The sequence below is a fragment of the Eurosta solidaginis genome, chromosome 2 (genome assembly GCF_040869045.1).
Source record: "Eurosta solidaginis isolate ZX-2024a chromosome 2, ASM4086904v1, whole genome shotgun sequence".
Classification (NCBI taxonomy): Eukaryota; Metazoa; Arthropoda; class Insecta; order Diptera; family Tephritidae; genus Eurosta; species Eurosta solidaginis.
In genome coordinates, this window is record NC_090320.1 from 294,938,751 (window position 1) to 294,963,586 (window position 24,836).

Consider the following 24,836-nt stretch of genomic DNA (forward strand, 5'->3'; position numbering starts at 1 on the left):
AATGAAATTGGGCAACATTTGTTTGGATGAAAAATAAATTTATTTACGTACTTCCAGCAGATGCATTGAATAATGAATAATCGCTAAACGTGCCCATTACTGTGAAGCTGATTTTGCACTATTAAAAAAGTTCAAAAAAAAAACAACAAACAAACGTCAACTGAAAATGTGCGCTCATCAAGTGAATCACAAACCCATAAAAAGGGCAACAACTCGTTCAAAGCAGTGCAGAAAAGTATTATAAAAAAAAATCGTAATAAAACAAATTGTATGTGATATAAAAGTTTCAGTGCAACAATACGTCACCAAAAATTTCAAAGCCAGTAAAAAACGAACTAAAATTTATAAAATTTTCTCCGAAAAAATCAACAACAAACGAAATTCAACGAAATGCCTGCTGCCACACGCAGCAAACACAAATGCGCCACCGCGCCCAACCCACAACACAATGCGCGCCCACCTGGGCGACCGCTCTCCAACCAAAGACTGCATAAGCAACTGCCACCAACAATACTACAACCCAATACCCGCTACCACACGGCGCTCACATGCATTCTCATCACATATTGTTTGTGTACAACAACGGCGTCAACATTAGCGCAGTACCAAGGCAACGCACTTGTTGGTGGTGGTGGTGGTATTAGCAATTTTAGTGGGCCAACATCCCCTGATGATAGTAGCGAAATTGAGTTCGCTAGTCTGGATGGCACCGGCACACAATTACTCACACCCATGGTAAAAGCGCCAACTACGGTGGCGCCACAACAACGAGACTATCGACACCAACAACAACAACCACCCTTTGAGGTATTAGAAGTAGTGGAACCTGCACCAGCACAACCAGTGATGTCATCGCAGTCATCATTATCGTCATTTAGTTATACTGAGCTGAAGGGTGGCGAAATCACAGGCGAAAGAATATTACGTTTTAGTGAAAGTCCTTTTATTGCGCGCCAACACATCGTAGTGGCCAAAAGCGGTCGGTTGATAATAGAGCCAGGTGTGCGTGTGGAATTTGCACCGACTGTTGGCATAACGGTGCGCGGTATATTGCATGCAGTGGTAAGTAGAAAAGAAATTATTTGGTATTATTAATATTTATGAAAATTTTGGAATGTGTTACATAAGAGTGGCGAACTTTTAATAATTTTCTTTATTTGAAAGTTTCTTTTTATAGCTGTAATACTGCGTAACAGCATTTTTGAGAGCGCAATAATTCAATAACAATTTCTTCTAGCAAACTATTTTCAAGCGAATTTTACCAGGGGTGATCTCAGAGGAAATCTATATATATAAATCTATATATATAAAGTTTTATCTCGCTAGGTTGCTAGGGTCTTGAGATATGGACAAAAACGGGGACCCGGGTAACTCTTGGATGTGCTTATCGTACCCTTGTGTGACTAGGGTCTCGAGATATAGGCCAAAGTCTGGACCCGGGTACTCAAGAATGGATTTATACACTATCAAATGAATATCAAATGGTAGCTGTTGATGATTGCTTTAGTACAGGGTAACTTTTCGTACCCCTGGGTGACTAGGGTCTCGAGATATAGGCCAACACGTAGACCCGAATACCCCTAGAATGTGTTTGTGTTTGTATATGGATATCGAATGAAAGCTGTTGATAAGAGCTTTAAAGGTAATTTATATAGTGATATTCGGTTCAGGTGCACCAACTTGCAGATAAATATGAATGCGAAGCCGAAATAAAGGCATGAATTGATAATACCGACATACATATGTACATACGTCAGAAATGAAATGTCAGAGTTCAAACGCATAAGCTCCGTTTTGCTGTTATTGGCAATTTTCTTTTAGTGTCGCTTAAATTGTTGCTCATTTCTGGGGCTGGGACTGGGACTGGAGCTGGGGCTATGACTTGGAATAAAGGGCGGAGAAGAATAAAAAGAACTAAAGAGGTATGGAGAAAGAGACTGAGAAAGAGATAGATTTAGACGAAGATAGAGAGATAGGAATAGATGAGGAAAAGACGGAGAGGGAGAAAAGGACGCAGAGTATGTGAAAGGCAGAGATATGAGTGAATGAAAGGACAAATAAAAGTGGGAGACAGGAGGAGGGAGAGTAAGAAGTAAAAGCTTCTTAAAAATTATGAAGATAGACTCAAGTTGAGGGCAGAACAACTTCTGCCGGGTCTGCTAATGTGTGTATAAAAACGTAGAAGACCAGAGATAATAAAAAGGAAATTCGCCGCCTTGAAGCATGCACATTTCTCGTTTTTAGGTATGCAGTATTTAGTACGCGTTTAGAACGCTACGCTCCGTGTGCATATGCCTTCGTATGCCATTTCACCTGTTGCGATAAAACTTTGCTCAAACAATTTTAAACCCACTGACAATAGATTACTTCATTTATTATAGATATAAATTGTATAAACATATCAGAAAGCAATGCAGCTCCCCCATTTAAAAAATAGCAAAAACTGGCAAATAATTGATTGAGTAATCGCAAAAGTGAGCTGGCCCCTATCTAATATGATATCGCTTATCTGTAGGGCGATAAGAAGTTAGATAGTCTACTTTGTGTCTAAATACCTTGTGTTTCTTCAAAGCAGGTTATAGTATAGAGGCTACCCCCAGCAAGCCCGTGGAGCGCAATTAGACCAAGTAGCGTATTGTGATACCTCATCCAAATATTTAAAAAGATGATTTAATACTTTCAATTTCTGCAGAGCCAAGCTCTGTTAAACATTCTAGTTGCTCCTCATTCCTACAGCTTCGAGAGAAGTCATTCATTGTGATTCCCATGAGTTCGCTGTGTATTCCCAGCAGTCAGTGTCTCTTATTTATGTGAGGCCAAGTTTGTCGAGACTTTTCACAAGTGGGTTCCAGGACACATCTAATATTGGCTTTCTCATTACATAAATACATGAGAAAGTGATTGCGTGTATGAAGAGGAGGAGTGATGTTCTTTAACTGAATAATCTTAGTTTGTTCAATTGCTTTCCTTGCTAGCTCATAAGCAACACAGTTCCTAGGTATAACACTGTAACCTGGGACCAACATCACCATTGAGGTGCACCCAGAAACTATTTCATTAGCGACTGACTGCAATCTATTGCCGACTTTGAGGAATTGATCCTGCCTTGAAGAAACTCGATCGCTGCTTTACTGTCGAGGTAAATTGAAACGGACGATATATTCTTGTATAGTGGCCAAGTAGCCTCCTTTGTGACACTGCGTAGGGTTTTGGGTCATACTTAGTTCCATGCCTCAAACATGATTATGTAAGGTTAGGTTAGATTAGGTTAGGCGGCAGCTGCTCTGGTAGGGGAAGCTCACTTGGACAGCATGAAGGTTTATTGTGATACCACATCAAATAACGGCGACGTAAGCTATAGCTACTTAGAGAGTCGTTGAGTAGCAGCGATATAGTTTCAAATGAGACTGACCTCTACCCTGCGTAAATCCTCCGAAAATCTAACTGAGTTGTGACCGAAATACTTTCGCCAATATCTGGAAAAAGCTGAGCAATGAAGCATAAAGTGACTCGAGAATTCTAACCCACTATCATCCTCCATACGGCTGCGTTCCAATATATTGAGACGTACCGCATGGAACCCATTGGACAGTTTATAGCTCCATTGATCATTTCGGCAGACCTCCTGCCAGAAGGATCTTGCTAATCTGCAGTCGATGGTGTCCGCCCAACGCTAGCTGAGCTGACTCGAAGCCCATGCATGTAGGACCAAACCCCAGGTGCCCAGTGAAATCTCGATATTCCTACAGCTATCTTCATCCAGTTCAATTTTACCAATGCGTACTAAGAAATCCGCTTGACAGTTGCCCGGGCTATCACTATGGCCCGGAACCCAGACCACCCACTATCGCGCTATAATTAAACTCAAGGCCTTGATAGCCGCTTGGCTATACGAGTAGATGTTAAATTCACTAACCGTAGTAGCACTGCATTTCATCCACCGCATCCTTAAGGGCGGTAGATAGGGATGCAGGGATCAACCAACTTAAACTTGCGGCTTACATTTAGCTCTCGACAAAAGACCACCAACCTCTCCGTCTAACTACCGCTCATCCATTAACAAGATCCCTCCATTCCACTCTCGAGGGAATGACTGCAATGAAGATCCACAGTGAACAGCCCGTCCTGTCAGGGATAAAGTCGAAGTCAGAAAGCCCATATCTTATATCACGAAGCCTGACCAAAGACCGGCCCTCAGCCGCCTTTCCCGCAATATCTACTAGATATATGTTCAGCATGACATTCATTCGAACATAGACACTTTTTCATAGAATTTTGTGTAGCAACCTAATCTGCTTAGAACCAGTGCCAGGTCTTTTTGGGAGGTCTAATCTCAATATCTAATTTCTTCCTCAGCGACATTACGAAGCTCCCTAGAGATATAGTCCCACTGCTCATTACTTCTGTGGGGTTCATTTGTGCACTTAGAGAGCAGGCATGGGAGCTGAGCTGCAAAGTTATGGATGGGTTGTAGAGTTTCGCAGCTTTTTGACGACTAGTTTTCCTTCTGACCCCAATGCAGGAAAGAGTCTTGCGGTGAAACAGGAGGCGACGTAGTACTTATTGCCATCATCGCATTCGCGCCTCCGGCACGGAAAGTACTTTTTTCTATACTTGTTTTGAAAGCAAAAAAGAGAAAGGGGCCCACCAATGAGTTGGGAAGGGCAGGTGAAGGAAGATTTAATCTCAGCTGGTACTTCCAATTAGCTGCAATTATTGGGATGGTCAAAATGGCCCAGGCGGTTAAGCGCCAATTAATGATGATAATGAAATATAAAAAAAAATTTGAAATTTTCTGTAAGTCTGCTGAAAAATGTAATTTTTTTTTCGATAATTAAAAACAAAAACAACTTGAACTTTGTCACGAACAACAGCTAATAATAACAAAAATAAACACCGTTAATTTGCCTTTCGTTCATTCATTCATAAAAATGAAACGTCAAATACTTTGACACATCAACTCCTACAAGCATAAAGCAACAACAATAATAAAAAGTAAGCCCAACTAACTAATCTAATTAACCCAACGCGACCCAGTGCCCGTCTACGAAAACAATCTTCAACCGAACAACAATGAAGAAAAGAAAAAAACTCATCAAAAAACAATATCAAATGATTTACACAAATTGAAGTACTCATGAACACACAAACAGCCATACAAAGAGACATTTGACTATATTCATATTTAGCGAATTAAGTAAAGAGTAAAGACTGACAGACACGTTCGCTAATAGACCACGAAATGGGCAATAAAAAGTAGGCAAATTTTGTGTAAAGCATCAAACGCCACATAACTAGAGGCGTGTCACTGACTACAACAACAACAGCAGACAATCAAAGTAACTTCCGTTCGCGCGTTGAGCCAACAAAAACAACAAAATTAATTTAATAATACAAGCAAAAATGTGCCTACAGCAATTGAACGAATGTGACTCAAAGCCAAAGTCGACATTTGCGACTTTTTAATTGGACTAAAACGTTTAAAATTGCGCTTGCGTCAAATAGCCATTGACCCTAACCTAAGCCACGGCTAAACAAAAGAATCCACTAAAAAATTAAATAACAAAACGGCCAACGCACTGACGCGCTTAAAGCTACGCATCTTCGTTTCATTACATTTTTTTTTTTTTTGTTTTTGGCCCTACCCCACCCCAAAAATTTGTCTTTTGGCATCGTCGTGCGCAAGTGCAAAGACAGTAAAGTCAAGTGGAGAACACACACACATACACGCGTACATTAATTTATTAAATGTGGGCAATTGTGTCGCGTTTGTTTACTTTTTTTTGTTTGTTTTATTTTTTTTTTTATATATAATTTATAAGAGCGCGTCACTGTGCAATTTACTCATTTGTGCAATTCCGCATTGGTATTTGTATGTGTGTATGTTTGCGCTTATCTGTGAATGTTAATATGAAGTATGAGATAACCAAAAAGCTTTTATCGCTTACACCTGTTTTGTTTGTATTTCATTATTTGGCTCAGAAATCTCAGATGTTTTTTTTTTATTGGTTGCCCCACAATCGCGCTCTTATCAATTAACCCTTGTGTGTGTATTGCGGAATTTCGAATTCAATGGAAGTATTTGTTCATGGTTTTTGAATTGATATAAAGCTGTCAGTGAGTGTTCGTACAATAATCACGTATGTATGTACAAATGAAAACTGCTTTTCCGTTTAGTGGTGTTATCAACTCTGCATACGTCGGGCGGCGTGGTTGCAGAAAGTGTACTTGCCTATCATACCGGGCCGGTTACCCAGTCAAGACCGATTTTGAATTCATAAAACATGACATAAGGTTAGGTTACTTTGAACTTGGCGGTCAATAAAGACCTCACATAGACTGAATGTGTTCATAGTGCTACCAAAATTTTTTTGACAACCAAACAAAAAACCCAAATCTGGTGCCAAGACTTATGTCATAGAATAACTCCATCCTCTTGGCAAATAATAAAAGTTTTCTTTGACTAAGCTTTATTGCTGCAACGAGATCTGGCAATTCTGCCGCCCCGAAAAGCTGTAGCCTTGACCTAACTTGCGCAAGACATGAACACAGAACGTGCTCAACCCTTTCTTCCTGCAGCTCGCACTTCGTACACGCTAGAAGGCAATGCCCAGTTAGCATGGCCTTCGTGAGCCTTAAGTCTTCTCTCTTCAGAGATATGAGCCACTTTGTGAGTCTAATGTTGTAGTATTTGCACATTATCTTAGAAATTTTACAGTCCTGCACTTCTTTTCGCGCCTTTCCTGCTTTATGGATCCTATGCAACTCGTATCTCCTTTTAATTTCTCCCAAACGGATTGGACCTCTATGTCGTTTCAGCAAGTGCTGCACCCTTCTTTGCCAACTCAACGGCCTTTTCGTTATCTTCCATCGCTTTATGACCGGGAACTCAGTTTGTATACTAGATGTATGGTCTGGCTTGAGCGAAGTTTTTCCAAAATATACCACAATATTCAATAAAAATAGAACATAACGTGACGTAGCAAAACATAACTAAGCATATTATAATATAACATAATATAGACAACATAGCATTACATATAGCAGAACATTGGAAAAAACACAAAACATAAGAAACAAAATAAAAATTTTAGCTAAAACAAAACATAAACCGACATAAACCGACATAACAAATCATAGTATAATTTCAAAAACACATAATTTAATTAAGATAAAATAACATTTCAAATGTAACATAACCAAATAAGAATAACATGTGTAACATGTCATATCAAAAAAGAATACAATATAAGATAACATAACATACTATAACATAACATATGTAGTGTAACTTAACATTAACATAACCAAATATAACAAAACTTAACATTGTATAACGTAACGTGATATAACATAACATAACGAACATAACATTACATAACATAACTGAATACAAAATTGCGTAGCATAAGGCAACTAATGTAGCATATATTAATAACAACAACAAACAACACAAAACATTACTTAACAGTGCATAGAAAAAATGTTTAATACATAACATAGCACAGCGTAACATAATATGCTGGAACATATCAAAGCAATATTAATATAACGCCCAATGGTTTAGGGATCTAGATTACGCCAATGGTAGGGTAAGCTTCTTATAAAAGGGAATTAAGAGCTATCTCGACGATCGCCATGGTGTAGAGGTAGTGTGCTGGCTTTACTAACCAAAGAAGTCACCGAATAAAGTAACGGGACAAAACATGAAAATTCTTTAGACAAAACGGGGGTCGCAATTCGGTACCAGGTGGAACCCGTACTTGGGGTGGTATGGTTCTGGAGGCCTTAGTTATGACATGATGCTCTAGCGTTTATGGAGAAGGATGTAGGCTGAACGAGAGGTTTTACATATGCCAAATTCTTTAAAGTCCTAATTCGTCTTTTCGTTGATCGATACATAGCTCTCAACGACCTACACGAAATGGGGAGTTTTGGAACTGATAAACCTTGAAATGCTGATGGTTCGCCTGTGCAGTTGGCCATACGCCTGCTGCCTCTGATTCCTCAAAAACACGTACTTCGACGGATAAGCTGCACCTACATATGCCCTATATTGAATAGTGTCCACAATAATGAGTTCATGTCCTCTTAGCTGGACCGAGACCCTTGGTTCAATTCTTAAATGCATTTTAATATAGTTAAAGCTTGCCTTGCAGCGAAGATTGGTAGGGACAGTTCAAAATTGTCATAGTTCATGGAAAACAGATTTCTGACTAGCGAATACCTCCCGTGTGGTTCAATCCAAATGAAACCTTTCTTCCAGCTCGAAGAGGTCTGTGGGCTCGGTATATTTATAGCTGACCCAGATAAGGATTATTGTCATGATACAAATGAATGAAGCGATTCTTGATTGAGCCAAGCTGAAGTGAAGCGACATCCATCTAATCTGAAAATATACGAAGCCGTTAAGTCCTTTTTTTATTCCAAATTTGGTCGGCCACAGTCGCGGAGGTTTTCCACTCAAGAGGCAGCACTGTATGCAAGAGCCCACATTATAGTGTTATTATGGCTATGGATTTTCAGATTTTACGCTAGCGAGTGATGTTAGCCTATTATAGGTGGAAGCATCTGTAGTCTCAAGGTGTGTCTTAAAATAGAATCTTCCCGATCGGTGCTACGTTGAGCAATGATAATTGGTGGAAAGATTGGTAATTTCTTCCAGTTGGATGGAAAGTCTTGTGGAATATTGGTAGTTCCTAAATGTAGCTCCAGTAGCTCTCTTGTAAGATTGATTCCATAAGGCTTGTAATTAATTGTACATCCGAGCAATTAGGGCGCTTCCAAAAAACAACGCCTTAAACAATATTTTAAATTGCAGTAACAGTTTTTTTACACTGCGTTCACAAAAGAAAGATCCAGCTGAAACGAAAAAAATGTTTTCCCGATCTACGTCAGATTAATAAAATTCACTTGATAACTTTAAAGCATTCACAACAGCGAAAGGAAGAGAAACGAACGATTAGCTGCTTGAAGCTTTATAACATTCCAAAATTTGATTATGCCTTCCTTTCCACAAACAAAGTCATATAGTACGATTAACATTTTCTTCTATTTCTCAGGGCACGCCTTCATCACGCATCACACTCACCGCACAGGTGAAATCATTAGCAACTCAAACTGATATCGTTAATGCTGAGCTACGTGGCGCACGCTTAGTCGATGGCCCAACACCTTTAGAAGGACGTTTACAATTATATCATAAAGGCTCATGGCGCGATGTATGCACGAATTCAAGGAAGTAAGTAACTGAAGTACAAATTCATATCGAACATATCTAAACACATTCTTCCTTTCTTTCCAGTTGGACGCTCGTGGACTATGCAGTCGCTTGTCGACAAATGGGCTATGCTGGCGGACGTTTTTGGAATTGGGTCGAGCGTACACCCGGCTATCATCCACGCTTACTCTACGAACAGCCGCATTGCAAAGGTAGCGAAAATTCGCTAACGTACTGCGCTTGGGCGTCACGTCAACTCGGCTCTGGCGTATGCGACTATCACAATGACATCGGCATACAATGTCGTCCGGTGCATCAAACACCGCTCAGTAATTGGTGTGGTCTCTACTTTGATAATTCTCCTGCCACCAAAACGCTCGGCAATGATAATATTGTCTACACAGCTGTATCACAATCCACTTTAAGTTATGTGGATATTACATTGGCGGGTGTGGGACGTGATTATAGCGTGCAATCAGCGGTGGAAACGATTGGTTTGCCGCCTGTTATTCGACATGTTGCAATAACTTATTCGGCTTACACAGGCTTCAATGTAACATTGCCGCGTGGCGGTTTCATTATGCAGAATGTGACTGTGCAGCAAAATAACGGCATTGGCGTATTCGTAAATTCCAGTCAAGGAGCCGTGCAATTGGATGGTTGTAAGATTAAGGGAAATGTAGCGGATGGCGTAAAGTATGTAGGACATGATTTGCGTGGTAATGAGCGCATGGATCGCGCGTCAATTTATGACTTCTGCACGCTACCTACAACTTCTGGACAAACTTACCCCATCACGTTGTCTTTCACGCAAAAATATTATGCTGGCTCCGAAAAAGTGTGTGGAAAATATTTCTTTACGCGTCCAGGATATATGCTCACAGTACATTTCGAATCATTTGTGTTGCGCAACAATGAGACCGCGCTCATGGAGATCTTCGACGGCACATCGGAAAGCGAACGCCTGCTCTTTTCATGGAAAGCGCGAAATTATACGCGTCCACAAAGCGTAACAAGCAATCGTGAAAAACTTTTCATACGCATACAAGCGGATGCTCGACAAGAAGTAAATGCTTTTCTGCGCATCACCTCAGATGATACTCGCGCTTATGATCTGCGCGTTACGCACTCTGTTATTGAGGACAATGGCGGACGCGGCATTGCAATCGATAACATACGTTCCAAATTGCATGTCCATGGCAGTTATGTTACGCGCAATGGTCATGTGTCGGGCGTGCATGTGACAAGCGGTGCAGGTGATGTCAACATCACAAACAGCAACATCACATTCAATCAAGGTGGTGGTGTTAACATCACATACTACGGTGGTAATCGTAATATATCGCGTAGCGCAATACAAGCGAATAAAGGTTATGGCATAGCAGTGTGGTTGAATGATACAAGAGCACCAGAGCGCATGGAATATATACCCTTCAATCAGACGACAACCGTGGAGTATTCGCACATTGGCGGCAACTTGGATACAGGCATGCTTCACGGCAACTATTGTCAGCCCATTTGGGTCAATGTGACTGGCAACAGTTTTAATGGCAGTCTACATAATGATATCTATGTAGAAACCTGCTGGCGCTTCACGGCTAATAAAGAATCAAATATGCAGCTACAAATTGGGCACAACACGTTCGATTACAGTCAAAAGAATTCGATATTCCTCAGTCCGGCGCTCAACCTACAAGGGAAGATCGAGTTTAATCACTTTCGTCATGGCGCATATGGCGCCATTTATATACGCAACGACTACATCTTTCAAGAGTTCAATTTCATGCCTGTGCGACTGCTTATACAAAGTAATTTCTTTCGACGCAACGGCGGGGTTTATGTTGTCTCACTGGGACTCTCACCGTATAGCACACGCGATCTGCAGTCTTTACTCTTCACGCGCAATTTTGTGCGCGACAATAAAATCACCGAACCTTTTGGGCCACTCATAGAGGGAAGTGAAGGCAGCGATGGCTCCGGGCGTCTAAATCCTCGTTGCCGCGTTGCTGCTGCTGTGGTGGTGGCATCAAGTAATGTGGACATTTATCGCAATATTTTGCATAATTTAGACTCAGCTTATGAAGTAGGCTCGCAGCTCAGTGATCAAAGTCAAATTATCAATGCGACTTACAACTGGCTGGGTCATTCAGATGAGAACAAGATTTTCGCGCGCCTCTTTCATCGCAATAATCGTTATAATTTAGCGAAGATACAATATATACCCTACTTGCTGCACAGTTCGAACCCTGGCTCCACAACAATGATCACAATGTCTACGTTAGTGCCACGCTTTGCGCAAGAAGGCTCTGATTTGATAGGTGGCGAAATTGATGGACAGGAAATACTCGCTTCGGGCACTTATCGCGTTACAAAAGATATAAATATACGTCCTGGTGGCAAACTCACGCTGCAACCGGGTGTTACACTCAAATTCGAACCCAGCGTGGGCATGATGGTCGCAGGTAAATTGGAAGCACGTGGTCGTCGTCCGGATGACATTTTCTTTACACTAAAGCGTGAGACTGTGATGGCTATGGATAACTCGACCGATGTGGAGCAATTAGATGTGGATATTCTAGATATAGAAACCGAATCGATTTTGGAGCGCAATGAGTCACCGCGTGTGCCAGTACGCCTCGTAGGTGGTGCCGGCGATTACGAGGGCCGTTTACAGCTATACTTGGATGGACGCTGGGGTACAGTATGCGACTACGGTTGGACGGTGCTGAATGCAGCGCTTGTATGTCATCATCTCGGTTATACGTTGAATCCACGCGACTGGCGGCTGCATCGCTCACAAATGCCCACCGTCGGCGTAACGGAAGATGTAATTGTTACGCATGTGCGCTGTAATGAGCACGATCTCGATATAACAAAATGTCGAGCCGAATACTTGACGCGTGGTGAGTTCGAAAACTCGTGCACACACGAAAACGATGTGGGTATGCGTTGTTACGAGGGCGCGTGGGCGGGTGTACGTTTTAGCATGTTAGCAGAGCGCGCAGATCTGCAATATTTAACAATCGAAAAGGCTGGACTCTTTGATTATACGACAAACGTTTTCAAGCCCGCCATACAAATGGATTTCGCGCGTCACAATCTCGAAAATGTGCGCGTGGTGGATAACTTACAAGATGGCTTGGGTGTGATTTATGCAGACATCTACGGTGGCAAGTCGGTGAATAATATCAAGAACTGTGAGTTTGTGGGCAATCGCGGTAATGGCATTAGCCTCAAACAGCTGGATTTACGCATACAAGGTTCGATTTTAAAAAATAATCGCGATAGTGGCATATCACACGATCCTGTCATCTCGGCAATTGAGCAAAATGAACTCGGCGGCTGGTTCAAAATGGCTGTGGACTTTAATTCTTTCGAGGCGGACTATGACCCCTACGTGCTGCCACATGATGAGGGACAAATTGATTTGGATACCTGGCAAAATAAGTACATACGCACTGAACAAGTGCGTGCGGGCCTTTCGCTCACACGCAAGGTTGTTGTGCGCTGCCCTGCCGGCTATGTTCTGGGTATACAATTGCTAAATCCCATACACAATCTCTCCACCGAGCACATTACCATACTTGACTCACAAACTGAAAATAAACGTTCAGCGCTTTGGGTGCTCAAACGCGACCTCAATGTGTTCCCTACAACGAGCAGCAGTTATGGCATTATCATTTATTACGAGAGTGGTACAAATGCTTTAGGGGGCGCTGTTTTGCGGCTCTCCACAGTCACAGCACCAGTGCAAAATATACGCAGTCGCGTAGTCAAAGGTCCGGCGCCTACGCTCAGCATACGTTCCACAAAGATACAAAAAAACTTCCGCGGTATAGCGGCTTACTACTACAATCGCTATGTGGGCGATAATGGCGAGTACTATTTGCGTAAAGCAAATGAGTCAATAAAAATTGTGAACTCCGAGCTTAGCGCAAACTACCGTGAGGCTATATTGGTTAAGTCACCCTTTTGGGATGTGCAGTACAGTAATATTTCTGAGATTACAATACACGTGAATAGCTCAATGATCACACAAAATGGACACGGCATACGCCAACTTTCGAAGGATCTGCGCTCTTCTAACAATCTTTTTCATTACGTGGTGCAAGATACTACGGTGGAGGATAACGCTTTTGGTGGTTTCCAAGTCGCGCTCCCCTACGTCTGGCAATACAATGAGAACTTTACGCATAGCGTTTACTTCGGCAACAGCACTTGGCAGCGTAATCGCAATTTCTTCATTGACGTTGGCGGTCATTATACAGTCTTCAATATAACCTCCAATGTATTTCTGAGCAATCAGTGCTCACGAAGTTTGATCACGCTTGACGGCATGGAGAAACGCATCAAATTCGATTATAATCGTATTGAGAGCAATAACGTCAAATTTATTATGGAGTTGCGCGCCAACAGTTTGAGCGAGATTTTGGGAGAAGTGCCAGCGTTTATCGCTTACAATACCATCAAAGGGAATAGTATTGCCACACTGGCTGCCAGTTATCGCAACGCGCCTATGCGTCGTTATCCACCACGCAAGGCGCACGCACAAAATCGTTTGCCTAGCGCGGTTATACGCTTGGATGGCATACAAAATGTAAAATTATATCGCAATCTTATAGCCGAAAATCAGATGGATTACAATTTGGTCGCGGGCGTGCGGTCAGCGCGTTTAAATAACTATTTTTATGCAACTGAGAATTGGTGGGGCTCCAAAGATGCAAGATATATTGAATCCAAAATTTTCGATTTTGATACGTGGAATGATCATGCAGATGTTATATATCAGCCTTATCTCATCGAAGACACTTTCGATGCAAGCGTTTCGTTAATCGATGAACACGACGTACCCATCGATCTCAATACGTGGGTAGGTGGACGCGTTTTCAAAGATCTCACAATTAAAAAACGCGCTGAACCGTATCGCATACTTGCCGATATCACAGTAATGCCTGGGGTGACGCTCTATATACACCATGGCGTGCAGCTGGAGTTTGAGCCAAATGTGGGTATTCTCGTTTTGGGCACACTAAATGCTGTAGGCTATCACGAGTCGCAAATTGTTATGCGCCCATTTGTCAACGCATCACACGAATCCTACACACTGCTAACCAAACGCGCTCTCGAAGACTTGAGTCAATCACAGGCGTACGACTCTATACGACTATGCACGAGCGCGCAAAATTGCACAACAAATCCACAACTCTCTTTTGGTGGCGCTAAAGAAGGTTTTCTCGAGTACTTCAACCACACTACGCTGCAATGGGTGCCGATTTGTGACAGCCGCTTTACCGAACGTAATGCGCAAGTGGTCTGTCGTGAGCTAGGGTTCGATTCACTTAATGTATATTATGGACACGATCGCCGTATTGAGTATCACACAAATTCTTTGACGCGCATTTGGACTTGGGTACAACCATTGGAGTGTCGTGGTGATGAGTTGCGTATGGAAGATTGCGCAGAACGCTTAAATGGTCAAGTCTATGGTCACAGACACGAATGCCGTTGGGATGATGTTTTTGTGTTTGTGAGTTGTAATAGCGCACCCGAAGACCAGCTCTATTGGGGTGGCCTACGTTTTGCAAATGCAGATTTTGAAGAGAATCAATATGGTCATCGCTTTCCTGATAGTCGCTCCCATGGCACGGTGGGTAATCGTGAGAGTAGCTTAGAGTTTGTGCGCATTGAGAACGCTGGCATATTGCACAATCAAAAGTCTGCGGCAATACAAGCCATACACAAGAATCCCACTATACGCTCTGTGACGATCGTCAACTCGGCACATCATGGCGTCAACTATATAGCGCCTAGTGGTACGATGAACCTAAATTTGCTAAATATAAGTAACGCGTTTGGCGCAGGTGTTAATATATTGTCCTTGACGGGCGAAGGTCGTGAAAGTGATGAGTCGAGTTTCACGCCACTCAAAGATTTGGATATACCGAGTAAGCTCTTCTCGTTGGTAGATATCTGCGATCCGCAAAAGGTTCTTACTGTAGAGGAACGCTTATTGGTCTACTATAAATATGATAATAATCCTGTTAATTGTGTAAAAATATTCACCTCATTATACCGCGCCAAACCCATCGGATTCCGTCTATTGCAGTCGAATTTGTTTAATCACTCAAAAGAATATGGGCGCACAGATCTAATCAAGCTTTTCGATGGCGATATCTACAATGTAACCTCACTTTTTCTTGGCAAGATTGAATGGGATAGCGACAACCAGCGCAAGTTCTTCAAAACAGAGAGTCCCACATTAAGTTTGCAGCTGATTGCGAGTGGCGCGCCAGAGTATCATGGCTTTATAGCGGAAATTGTGACAGTACCGATATCGACGCTGGGACAATGTAAGTTAATAGAGAGAGAGAGAGAGAGAAGGAGTTGCAGCAAATATGCGAATTCTTTATTTCTTAAATTTGTATTCCACTCTATCAGAAACGCCATTAAAATTTCTTCCAATTACAGTTCGCGATTCTTTGCACAACATCACCCATACTCACATTAAGGGTGCTGTGAAAGGTGCCGTCGCTTACTCGTCCGCGGGTGAGGTTACACCAACGCTCACGCTCACTTCTAATCGTATACAAAATAATTGTCAACAGTTGTATGGTAATTTTTCCACCTGCAAATCGGCGCTCAGCATTGATGTGCAAAATATGCATTCGCTTTATTTTATGGTAAGCTTTCTTCTCTCGCATATAAATATTTTCCATTCTCTATTATCCACACCTTTCTCACACAGAACAACTTGATCATGGACAATCAGGGTGGTCTTAGCATACGCGCTGATTCTCGTGGTTCGGCCACATCACTACGCGGTTTCATACATCACAATTTATTCTTCCGTAATCGTAATCGTCCTGCTTTGTATGTGGAGGGACGTCAATCGTCACCGTATCAAGAGATCGAGTTGTATCGTAATTATTTTGCACAGAATAATGCTGGTTTTGAGGATGTTATCAAACTGCGTCAAGTCGTATCAAATTTTAGTTATAATTTCGTACACAGTAATATCGGTGGTCGGATAGTGGAAATATCGGGCTTTGAGAAAGTACGTTTGCCTATATATCAGACGACATCGCATAATGGTTTTTATAGGTAAGTGAGAAGATTTTTATTTAAACAACACGAGCCGGACGCGTGCGCATCTTGCGTAGCCAATATAAAAGTCTCTTATTAAATATCAACAGAAATCAGCTGTTCTAACAATCAGTTAAAAGGCTTGCGCTGCCATCTGGCATATGGTAGCAACTGCCGGTAATGCAGTGCAAATATTCACAATAGTGCCATAGTACAAACAGATTTCTTTGTGTGCTCACAATCGTTTATTTTTAACAACTTATTTTAATAAAACATAGCTAAACAAAAGCACTACATATGAGTATATCGCAAACCTCGAGGCTCGCTTAACATTTCGATAAATATTTTTGGGGATTCAAGGGGTTGATAAGCGCAATACAAAGCTTTAGAGCTTCAAGGCATACGTAACCCAATTGTCAAACTCACCTAGGCGAGGGGAATCCTGTTACAAATATGAGTGTATCATATACATATTTGGCAGACGAGGCTCTGGGGACCCCAAGTTACTCATGGAACTAGGGAGTGGGGAGGGCGGAATGGCCTGGAAGGTTTAATGTGGTAATGTGTGTGGGTTAATCGTTCCCGATATGGTCGGGCTAGTGCCTTGATGGTGCTTTGTTACCGGAACGTACCGGATCTACATCCGTCAAAGCACCATCAACATCAATAATACTCCCCAAAGCCTTCGGAGTGTCTTAATCGGTAATAAAACAAAAACAACATAAATATTTGTGTTCCGAGATACCAAATCCTTTTAAATTATGATTATTCCATAAAATGCAAAACAGACCTAAAATTACAACCGAGCGTACATAAACTTATGACAATTGCTCCTTCAAGGCAATTGATGTGGTGGAAATCTTCTACGAGAGCGTTCTTGTAGTGGGCTCGTTTTCTCTAGCTTGGCAATATTTCATTCCGCCACAAGAGCATGTCATTCCGGATAATTTTTCAAATTCGAGTCAGCTAAAGTTGAATAACGCATGCAACCAAAAGACTTTCAAGAGCTGCTAGACAAATATATTCCAGATATGTCCTTATTTTGAGCTACTTCTCATATTTTGAAGATGGATGTCGAAAACATCCACATGAGCCATTTTATTAAACTTAGATTATGTTTCAAAAATTAACCACATTGTACTAGCATTTCCCAGCAATTATTTCAATATTTTTCGTCTCCACAGAAACTACGCCACAAATTGGATGGGTCGAGCTACAATAGTCGCTGGCACTGCAGGTCAGCAGTATGTCGACAATATTTTTGAAAATCCTGAAAACGATTATGAAATGATAACAGTCAATAATTCGATGTAAGTCAAATAAATAAGAACACAAAAAAACTATTACAGAACTTCATTTTCATCACATTAACTTAACCATAAAAAGAAAAGTTAAAATTTTTCAACGCTACCATACAAATTTTGAATTTACTTCGAAACTTTTTACCAATTTTTATACTATTTTTAACCCTTTCTATGCCTGAACTATGTACTCTATGCATGACACGTATACTCACCACACCTGTTACTCTAACTGTAGTTTGAATGTTGATTATGTGATCAATAGGTAAGTAAAAAAGTAAATTAAAGAATAGAAGGTTATTTAAAAGGATTATAAAGCATTTGATGTAAATTTTTACTAATTTTATTCCTTTCTCTCTCGCTTAGCACAATTGAACTCTGGCGCTCAAAAATCGATGCAAGACACAATTATTGGAGCTACAACAACACAATATCAGTGCAGTCACGCATACGTGATAAATCAGGTGAGTCTTACACAGAGAGTGTTCCGCCGATCATAAGTGAATGTTAAGCTATCGGAATATTCATAAGCAGTGCAGGAGCAGTCTAATTGCCCTCTCTTTAGTAATCGCTAAGACTGTTTTCACACAGACGGCTTATTGAATAATAAAGGCAGTTTTCTACGTTAAGACGCTTATTGAGCTCAATCTTCCCTACAAAATTCGAATCTATAATTATTTCATTAGTAACTAATCGAATGCCTAATGAAGTCAAAAGCACAATGCAAGTCTGTTGGGAGCGTTCAGTTTCTTAGTTTTTGGTGTGTTCAGTGCTCAAAAATGGCATTTGTCAAAGGAAATGTCATTGTCTGTCGAGCAGTTACTTCTGTGTGAAAGCAAACAATTTACGATTTCCTTAGAAGGTGAAATGAGATCATTAATTTTCTGTGTGAAAACAGTATAAGACTTATTTGCCTGCAGATGCTTTGAGTACAGTGCAGCCGAAACTCCCTTGCTTTCTTTGAGTCATTTGTGTATACTGTTATGTCTTCACCTCTGTCTTTGTATACCCCGCATTTCACTCTCGGTGTCGTATTTGACACGATTGATTTTATTTATTTCACAGTAAGTCATTGAATCCCTTTCCGCCTCATCTAATACCGAACGTTGCGTGTCGTAGTCGGCTTATTTCACAAATATCTCTGCCTGAGAGCACCTTCTTCGGCCAAATCCTGTACGAATATAAACAGAGGTATCGAATGAAATATAATCAATGACCGAGATGTGCATGTCATAGATGGTATTGGGCTAGATCTCCAAGTTCCTATCGAAGGCTCGTTTGCAGGTATAATACGCAGAAAAAGCTTTCCTTGATGTCTCTTCAACATTCCTTTATCAGCTTAATTTGGAGTCGAAAATTATGGCAAGATATTTGGCTTCACAAGAGATATTTATAGTTCTGGTCTTCGGTTTCGGCAAGTTGATGGGCAGAATTTTTGTTTTTCACTTAACAGAGCAAGCTCCGTTTTTGTGGGACTACCTCTAGCCTGTTTTGTCCTGCGAAATCCCTCTGAGTAACATATTTATGAGCTTAGTAAGAGTTATATTCAGTTTACTGAGGGGTTTCACTGCTATTCTATAAACTGATCCCGTGACGAGCCTACTTCTGAGCATGCCGATGACACTTGTTTTAACGTTATTGGGACATATTTCTTGTAGCTCATAGCTTTCTCAATGACGTCAACCACCTCCAATTCTTTCAACAGGATCGCCTTTTCAGTCTGAGTGTTTAGCTGCTTTCTGGCGGAATTCATCGTTGACCCCTATGAGCCTGTCAATAATTCTCCACAGTGCTTTCAGGATAAAGTGGGAGAGGCTTCTAGATCTGTAGTTTTAGTTTCTGAGGCTTCAGGTTCACAACCTTCTTGTATGCATCTTGAAAAGATATTAAGTAGATGGGGTAGAAAATGCTCGCCATCAACGTGCAGTTTGGCCGTTATCAATCCATCCGATCACAACAATTTGAAAGTTTTGAATGATTTGCTATCCCATAGTTTATTATCAAAGTCTCCAAAGTTTCCTAGCTGGAAATGGTCCTCTATATAAATAAAATATATAAAATACATACAGTTAAACCTTGCCACTTTGTTCGATAACGTACAATTTTGCTGGTCATCTCAGTTTAAGCGGCCGAAGTGGCAGGGTTAAACTTTAGTCAACAGCCTAAGTTTAAACGCGCACTGAAAACCGAACCTAAAACACACAAACTTATTTTTCTTCACAGACTATCCTCTCTTGCTCGAGGTGCAGGCAGTACCATTCCAAATGAACAATCTCACAATACTGGATGGCAAATGTCCACCCGGCTGGACGCTCGTCCATGATACTTGCTTTATTTATGTGGGCGCTCCTTTGACATTCCATGAAGCGCGCGCTTTTTGTCGTAGCGAAAACTCTACAATGCCATTTATACGCACAGACAGCACAACTTTGTGGAAATATTTGCAAGGACAAATGCGGCATTTAAAGTGAGTATGAAGACCTCTTCTTTGTCTAATCACTACCGACCGGTATCAATAAAAATTCACCTCTACGCTTATAGATATCCTGAAAAGGTATGGATTCAAGACTTCAATCACATCGACCGCTGCACAAGTTTTGCTTTCACTCAAACTGAGGTGGAAGAATGTAACAGCGAGTTGGGTTTCATTTGTGAAACTGATCCGCGGGTATGTCATGCATCGCTAATAAATATATTACATATTTCTTACTTAAATTCTTTGTTCTCTTCCAGGTTATTATCGATCCTCTCTCTTGGCGCGCTGATATTTTCGCGATCAGCATAATTTCTGCTTTCATTTTGGCTATCATTTTATTGATCATGGTCGGCTTTTGTTGGTATGCCAAATCGAAGCATCGTCATGCTCAACGTTTACAGCGCCGTAACAGCATACGTCAGAGTTTGAGGAGCTTGAATAGCATTGATCCGCAGGGATCGCTGCGGCGGCGAAATTTTGTATGATTATATGTTTATTAATATAATTTACTGTCATAAGTTATTTATTCCTTTTCGGTATCATTTATAATTTTAAATTATTTTATCAGTTATTTCTGTCCTGCCTCATGTTGTTAAGTTTAAGAACAGTAAGAGTTCCAGCCTAAGGTAGTGAATAAGTTTTCCAATATTCCAAAGAACACTATTAGCTTTTTTCCCAAAATCCTAAAATTGGAAAGGAATCCGTGTAATCTCTAAAAATCTACTCTTCTTTTACTTCCATATACCACACCAAACATTGTGGGCTAATCAGTCTCTTGAATTTAGGGCCTTAAGGTGATGGTATCTAAATGGCAAAACGGAACAAGAACATTTTGTTTTTGTAAGTCTTGGTGCAGAGCTGAGCATTTGTACCATTAGCTTAAGAATTTGTTCCATCCTAAACCTTTGCCATTCACGAACTATCCGAAAGTTTATCTTCGAGGATTATTGCGGAGCGGATTTAGCTGCTATCTGCCTAAGTGACCTCCAGTTGCTCCGGTTTCTTGAACTTGACATCCTGATATTGTGCCTGGAAAAGCTAGAAGGTGTTTAAACCAGACTGCTTTGATAGAAAAAGTTACTTCGTCATTTTCTTAGCCACTAATATGTCCACATAGCAGAAATCCTACTCCCCTTTATTTTTAGAAAATTTATAAATTTCTTATTACGGCTATTGAGGAAGATGGGTCTTTCGGTCATACTGAAGTTCATTTGTGAAACTAACTGGTTTATCAAAGGCTAATTAAGAAGTATCGTTTTGACGAATGGGCCCCCTCCCGAGCACTCAACGAAAGCATTCACAATGGAAAAAAAGGAATACGAGTAGATATGTGCCAAAAATCATATGCATGCCCTTCCAATTCAACCTAACCCTATTAAGGCTTGAATGCTTTAAATTGCCAGGCACTTTGTGGCACTTTTCCTGAGTTATACCGAATTGTAGAATTTCTGATTTATACTGAAAGGGTAGAAAAGAAACTTCGGCTATAAGCCCAGAATGTCCGGTGTGTTAGTCAAGCTAGGTGAGGTTGAACTGGCCGGTTAATAAATACCTCATATAGACTGTGTCCATAGTGTTTCCAGAATTTGTTTGACGACCAAACGGAAGAACCCCAATCACGTGCCAGTGCATATGTTATAGAATAACTCCATCCTCTTGGCAAATACTAGCAGTTTTCTAGGACCCAGCTTAATTTCTGCCTCGAGATCTGGCAACTCTGCCGCCCCTAATAGATGGGGCGTTGTCCTGGCGAGCGCTGGACACGAACACAGAACGTTCTCAACCGTTTCTTCCTGCAGGTCACACTTCCTGCACTTGCTGTTACTAACGAGACCTAACTTATAAGCATGTGACGTCAGAATGCAGTGTCCAGTCAGTGTGTCCATTGTGAGCCTTAAGTCTTCTCTCTTCAGAGATATGAGCCACTTTGTGAGTCTAATATCGCAGGCTTTGCACATGGTCTTAGAAATTTTGCAGCCCCGCGCTTTTGTCCACACCTTTCCTGCTTGATGGGTCATATGCAACTCCTATCTCCTTTTGATTTCTCCCAAACGGATTGGGACGTCTATCGTCGACTCAGCATATGTTAGTCAAGCTAAACAGTATTCAAATCGTCTAGGGTTTTTCTGATAATTTACTTTGGAACTATGCATCCAAGGAAAGATTTCAGCAGAACGACTGAATATCTCACTATGAGTTCTTGTATGAGGCCTTTTGACCAAATCTCATTATATACTTTTCACTAGATATTTTAGTTACGTATTTATGATTTGAGTAATTATCCAATAATTTTTTCCATATTACATTTTTTTCTTACTTTTATTTTATCTCCTCTTTTTATTTTCATTTATTCTTCATTTCTTTCGCCCGATCAGAATATGTCCTCATCGACTGGTACGCTCTCGAAGCCCCTAGGGCAAGACTACAAAATGATGGGTAATGGCTCCATAGATTCCATGGATAAAAGTGTACTCAGCTCTGATGGTAGCTTCGAGGCTCACGTCAATCAGACTGGCCATCCCAGCGAATATCAAAAACCCGCCTTGAACGAATATGTCAGTCAAAATGCACTCAAAGCGCCGTCAAATGGCACACACAACAACAAAGCGAATGAACATTACAAAGTCGCAACAATCGGCTCCGTTTCAAAGGCATCTACAGCGCGTGGACGTCATGCAAGACTGCCTGACACCTTCGAACTTTCTTACCGCAACGAAGGCTTTCGCGATAACTCAACCTATGCCAGTACGCGTAACAATTCGGTGAGCACGAGTATTGCTGAAGATACACCAATCATACATCAGACAGATGTCGAGGATGCCAACTCGGATTATTATGGCAATGCAAGCACACTACCGCTACACAGCGGTGGCAATGAAAGTCTATCATTCTTGCATGAATTGAAGAAGAATCTACCACCACCTGCCTACAATAAACCGCATGCACAAAGTCATAGTAGCTTTTTGCCGAGCGCAAGTACTAATGGTGTGACGCGTCCCATTAGCACTTCACAACTCAGTGAAGATTCGCATTCGAGTACGTTGCCGTATGAGCAAAAAATTGATAATATAAATTTTACGCCAGTCACGCAAAAAGTTGAAGAAATGCCGTTATTCCGGCATGAACTCGATGCGTCTGGTTTGCCTACACCACCACCCGATATGCGACGTCCCGATTCATATTATACTGCAGTGCGTAGCAGTAAAGCGCAACCACAATTGGCGCGTATGGCAGCAGCGACGCCGTCGGCACGTTCAAGGGTTGGCGATTTAGCAGCTGTCACGAAGCCAGCGGCTAGCACGAAAAATCAGAGTCGCAATCTAAGCCAGGGTCACAACCAGAATGGCAAACGCCCAAAGACTGTTTATCAAACTGCCAGTGCCGAACCGACAGCGTATCATCGTTCACGTTCAGAAGCTTTGCTAGAGACAGATTTTTACGATGAATCGCCGAGCATGGTACCGTTAAGTACGAACAATCGCAGCTATAGCCAACCCTTGGAGACGGCAATGTAAGGTGAATTAGCGAAATAAAAATTTATTTTTACGAACTACAGTATACAGACATCATCACAAGAACACAATCATCGTTATGATTAAACACATTGCACTAAATTTAAAATTAAAATTCATATATACGTTTGTGAAAATAAAAATAAACAAAAAAAACTAAAATTCAACTAGCATAAAATATATTAAGCCTTACCGATCTATGATCAACGATTCTATATGCCTTAACGCTACTGTAGTTAGCCGAATTAATATTTAGCGCGTAGTTGAAATTTATATGTACTAAGTTAAGTTTAAGATATATTTAAAAATAAAAAAAAATTTTACGCAGCGAAGTATTTCTTACGCTTTTGTGTAATGAGGAGCACAATAAAATTAAAAATATATATAAAAAAAATAAAAAATTAATATAACAAATCATATAAATTAAAAAACATGTTTGTTTTTAAGTTTCAGTTGATCCATCCATTAGTTGTAAGTTGTCATATTATAAGATTTAATGTAAAATTACATTTTTTATTTACATAAACATCATGTACATATATTAAACATTTATTTGATAAAAATATATTTATATTTGATTAGTTTGCATTGCTAAGAATATGTGCTTAGGATCGTTCATAATTAACTAAATACTAGCGTGTTCAATAAATAATTAATTTGAAAATAATCAATGTAAGTTTTTTAGATTCATTCCTCTAGAAGGTGTGGCCAGTAAAACACAAGTTCTACCAGCGTCACAACCAGTGTTGCCAGAACTTTTTCAGAAAAAGGCTAGATTGACAAAAATAACAAGTTAAACAAGTAAGGAAGGCTAAGTTCGGTTGTAACCGTACATTACATACTCAGTTGAGAGCTATGGAGACAAAATAAGGGAAAATCACCATGTAGGAAAATTAACCTAGGGTAACCCTGGAATGTGTTTGTATGACATGGGTATCAAATGGAAGGTATTAAAGAGTAATTTAAAAGGGCGTGGCCATAGTTCTATAGGTGGACGCCATTTAAGGATATGGCCATAAAGGTGGACCAGGGCTGACTCTAGAATTTGTTTGTACGATATGGGAATCAAATGAAAGGTGTTAATGAGTATTTTAAAAGGGAGTGGGCCTTAGTTCTATAGGTGGATTCCTTTTCGAGATATCGCCATAAAGGTGGACCAGGGGTGACTCTAGAATGCGCTTGTACAACATGGGTATCAAACGAAAGGTGCTGATGAGTATTTTAAAAGGGAAGAAGGGAGTGGG

At 40.8% G+C, this 24,836-nt stretch overlaps 1 protein-coding gene across 4 annotated transcripts in view; it reads left to right on the plus strand.

Annotated features, from left to right (window-relative positions):
* The window catches only part of bark (protein bark beetle), a 62,519-nt gene extending 38,290 nt beyond the window's left edge, over positions 1-24,229 (plus strand). For 2 of the 4 annotated variants that reach the window (XM_067768609.1, XM_067768611.1), the window contains exons 2-13: positions 58-1,062; positions 9,063-9,241; positions 9,305-15,570; positions 15,689-15,900; positions 15,966-16,321; positions 17,488-17,613; positions 17,843-17,869; positions 17,971-18,068; positions 19,828-20,071; positions 20,146-20,272; positions 20,338-20,559; positions 22,456-24,229. In XM_067768609.1, coding sequence (XP_067624710.1) covers positions 391-1,062; positions 9,063-9,241; positions 9,305-15,570; positions 15,689-15,900; positions 15,966-16,321; positions 17,488-17,613; positions 17,843-17,869; positions 17,971-18,068; positions 19,828-20,071; positions 20,146-20,272; positions 20,338-20,559; positions 22,456-23,595 — 9,669 coding nt within the window. In that variant the 5' untranslated portion in view covers positions 58-390 and the 3' untranslated portion in view covers positions 23,596-24,229. The remainder of the gene's footprint in view (positions 1-57; positions 1,063-9,062; positions 9,242-9,304; positions 15,571-15,688; positions 15,901-15,965; positions 16,322-17,487; positions 17,614-17,842; positions 17,870-17,970; positions 18,069-19,827; positions 20,072-20,145; positions 20,273-20,337; positions 20,560-22,455) is intronic. The other 2 variants (XM_067768610.1, XM_067768612.1) reach the window with 2 other exon arrangements.
* Positions 24,230-24,836: the final 607 nt, after the last annotated feature.